General features: G+C 49.2%; 1 protein-coding gene across 1 annotated transcript; it reads left to right on the top strand.

Annotated features, from left to right (window-relative positions):
• The first annotated feature begins 948 nt into the window (after window positions 1–948).
• LOC120680879 lies at window positions 949–3,110 on the top strand. Its single transcript, XM_039962460.1, has 2 exons — window positions 949–2,288; window positions 2,412–3,110. The coding sequence occupies exons 1-2, from the start codon at window positions 963–965 to the stop codon at window positions 3,108–3,110; spliced, it is 2,025 nt and encodes a 674-aa protein (XP_039818394.1). The 5' UTR covers window positions 949–962.
• Window positions 3,111–3,854: the final 744 nt, after the last annotated feature.

Below are 3,854 nucleotides of genomic sequence, written 5' to 3'. Positions count from 1 at the left end.
TACTAACCGGTACCAGGAGGTACTACTTCATTGTTTACCGTTCATCTGAAAAATTCGGTACTAGACTTCTTCTTTTTTGTTTACCAGGCCTACTTATTTTTGGTACCGGACCCACATATTTGGTACCATTTTTTTGTTAATTACCTTCAGGTACCTCTTACTATGATGGACGATTCGTATTATTAGGAAAAAAAGTCCAAATTATTACCCTAAATTATGACCAAAGTCCGGATAACTCCCTAAACTATGTTTTCATTCAATTTACACCCTGAACTATATCATTTGGTTCAATTTACCCCCTAGTAGAATTTGTATTTTTTATTTCTCCATACACAAGTGGAATTTTAACTTCGAATTATGCAAAGTGGTAATAGACATCACAACGGATGTCAAAAAATATATTATGAATTTATCATCATTATTTTTCATATAAATTTATGTTTCAATGATCAATTTATTATTAAATCCACTACCCCATCAAAATAGCGATGAAAAAAGCATGATACATTTTTCTAACATATTTCATGATATCTACTATTATCTCACAAAATTTTAACATAAGATTCCATTTGTGCATGGAGAAAAAAAAACAAAATGTATTAGGGGGTATATTGAACAAAATGACAAAGTTTTGGGGGCAAACTAAACCAACAAATAGTTTAGGGGTTATCCGGACTTTAGCCATAATTTTTGTTTTGCGAGGTAACTTTAGCCATAGTTGAGGGTAGTAATTTGGACTTTTCTAATATTACATTATAAAATCTCTAATTCTAATAGAAGTTCTCATGGCAGTGGGAATGCTTTGGCCGGCAGCCGGCTAGAAGAAGCTAGATACGGCTAAGGTTTTACAATGTTGTGTGTGTAAATTAATAAAAAGAAAAGAGTACGTAATTTTGACTTGTTGTGTGTCAATATAATTGATTGACGAATTCATTTCAGAAGCAAGCGAGCTAGAGGAATCGATGGCAGGAGCAGAGGTTGTGATGGAGGCATGGAAAGAATGGGGTCTCCAAGCGCTGGTGCTGCTCAGCCTGACTGTCCAGGTCGCACTCCTCATCGTAGCGGAGCTCCGCCGCCACATCGACTCCGGTGTGCTAATGGCCTTCGTCGGGTCGGCATACATGCTGGCCGATGCGACGGCGATCTACGTCCTCGGGCACCTGTCCGTGACAAGCAGGTCGCCGGAGCACGAGCTGCTGGCGCTATGGGCGCCATTCCTGCTGCTGCACCTGGGTGGGCAGGACAACATCACCGCCTACGCCCTCGAGGACAACAAGCTGTGGCTGCGCCACCTGCAGACGTTCATCGCGCAGGTGGCCGCCGCCGCCTACATCATCTACGGGTCCTCGATCATCGTCGGCGAGCGCTGGTCCTTGCTCCTGCTGGTCACTATCCTCGTGTTTTTCGTCGGTCTTGTCAAGTATGGGGAAAGAGTGTGGGCGCTCCGGTGCGCCGGTAGCAGCCCAACTGGAAACTACCGGGGTCGTCGTGGAGGTGGAGAAGGTTCAGAGTGTCCATTGGTGGTGCCGGAGTCCTTGAAAAGGCGCCGCTTGGATCCAGAAGCCTTCCTGCTGAAAGCTCACCTGCTATTGGATTATGCCAAGGATGTGTTCAAGGGGCCGTTATCTCCTATAGCTTTGTATGGCACAGCTACTCCAGCAGGATCAGAGCTGGATGGGGAGGACGTGTACAAGATGGTCGAGATGCAGGTCTCCCTGGTCCACGACCTCTTCTATACCAAGGCTGAGGTCACGCACACTTGGTATGGCCTCTGCATCCGTCTGCTTTCGTGTCTGGCCGTCGGCGTGGCCTTCTTGTTGTTTAATATACTGCTCTTGTGCGACGGCCATCATCGTAAGCTCAAGGGAGGTTACAGTTACAGCAGGGTGGATGTCATTGTGACCTACGTCCTCTTCGTCGGGGCCGTCGTCCTGGAGACTGCGTCCCTTGTCAGGGCCATGTTCTCGAGCTGGACATGTGCTCTGCTACTGAAACGCAGTAGCCTGCGCAGCAGCGGATCGAAAAGAATCGCTGCAAGTACTTTTGTTGTGGGTGTCGTTTTGTATCTCCGCCGGCTGGTACGAGCGGCAGATTTGAGGAGGAGGTGCAGCTGGTCGCGCTGCATGCGGCAGCACAACCTGGTTCAGTTTTGCGTGCGCAGCAGGGCCAGCCGAATAAGAAGAGTAGCGAAATGGGTGGGAGTCGAGAATTGGTGGGACATGCAGGCTTGCTCATGGTCCGTCCCTGTCTCAGCGTGCATCAAGCAGCTGCTGCTGAAGAGAATCAAGGCGATGCCGGAGGCTCGAGAGGAGGACGAGGAAGAAGAAGAGGAAATGCAGGAGGCTCAGGTGGAAGAGGAGGAAGAGGAAAGCTCTGCTTCCACTTCTTCGTCTCAGCGTGCGGTACCAGAGGCGAGGCAATGGGGTCGGGAGGCACTCATGAACAGAGGATTGTACGAGAACTTGGCCTCTTGTGTCAAGTTCAACAAGCTGGATGAGAGCATCCTGGTATGGCACATCGCCATTGACGTCTACCTGGGCTGCTGGTACAAGGATCAGCAGGAGCAAGCAAACCCTCCAGATGGCGGCGGCGGCGGTGACCGGGGCCGGGCACCGGCTGATCTCGCCGAGGCGGCGCAGGCGCTGTCCAACTACCTGCTTTTCCTCGCCGCACGTCCCCATATGCTGCCTCCAGATGGCAGCGGCGATGCGTACGGCGAATTGACGGAGTGCCTCACCACTTGCGTGGATTGCAGCTCAGTTGAGGTACTGCGTCGCCTGCTACGACGTTACGACGAGGACCTCCCTGCTAATCGCATTACATCCAACAAACCGTTGCGGAGAGGATGCGAGCTCGGTAAGGTCCTCGTCGGCCGGCGAGACTCACCAACCGTTTGTGACACGCTAGAGATGATCTGCGAGGTGTGGGTGGATATGCTGTGCTACGTGGGCCGCGGGTGCGGCAGGGAATCGCACGCCAAGCAGCTCAGCAGTGGCGGCGAGCTCCTCACCGTCGCTGCCCTTGTAGCAAGATACATGACTTCGCCGAAGTTGCGCCGGTTGGTATCAGCGTCAACCCAAAGTAATTTGCAACACTTTCAATCTGTATGAGCTAGTTAATTAGCTCGTTTTATTAATTGTTATTACTGCCCGCCTGTAAAACTTGATCAGTCATCCATTTTGTAAATATTATTTTCCAAACATTTGGTTGTTCAGATGTATTGTGTGGAGTTAGAACATAGCTATAGTCCTATATGGCTTCAGAAGTTTGTTTTTGTTACGAAACTTCCAGTGTTTAAGATCCGTATTATAGTAGATGGATAGTTAACATGACGTTATTTCATTGTTGCATGTATTGTAGATGTATTGTGTACTAGTTGCATGTCAAAGTTGTAATAGATGTTTATGTTTGTTCAAGTTAAAACCATACCATGGAAACAAGCACTATTTAAAAATGTGAGATATTCAAAAATTCATAAATTGCTCATATAAAGTCTGATAAAAAAATATTTATCCATAATTAGTTCTTGTTAAGATCTTAACTTTATGGTTCATCCAAACAGATCTAATGTAAAATAGTCGTTGGACCCCAGCCCCCTACCGGCCCATCATACTGGGAGTTTTGAACCCGGCCCCCGCGTCGCCCTGAGGGGCGACTCGGGCGGCGCCGCTCCCTCACCCCGAGCCCCCCTCCTTCCTCCCCTCCACCTCGCCGCCGCCGGAGCTCGCCGATGGAAGTCCACTCGGCCGCGATGAGGGCGGCGGCAGGCACTTTGCCCCCCTTTCCCTTGAAGTTCTCCTTCTTCCACAACCTTCCCCTTCTCCCTTCTCTCTTCTTGCCGGTGGTGGCATGCC

Source organism: Panicum virgatum, chromosome 7N (genome assembly GCF_016808335.1).
Source record: "Panicum virgatum strain AP13 chromosome 7N, P.virgatum_v5, whole genome shotgun sequence".
Classification (NCBI taxonomy): domain Eukaryota; kingdom Viridiplantae; phylum Streptophyta; class Magnoliopsida; order Poales; family Poaceae; genus Panicum; species Panicum virgatum.
This window is presented reverse-complemented; position numbering and strand designations above follow the sequence as displayed.

Excerpts from the sequence above, each read along its gene's own strand:
- LOC120680879 (XM_039962460.1), top strand. The coding sequence starts at position 963 with ATGGCAGGAGCAGAGGTTGTGATGGAGGCATGGAAAGAATGGGGTCTC. Across the intron at positions 2,289-2,411 it reads TGCTGCTGAAGAGAATCAAG|GCGAGGCAATGGGGTCGGGA; the intron begins GCGATGCCGGAG and ends GCGGTACCAGAG.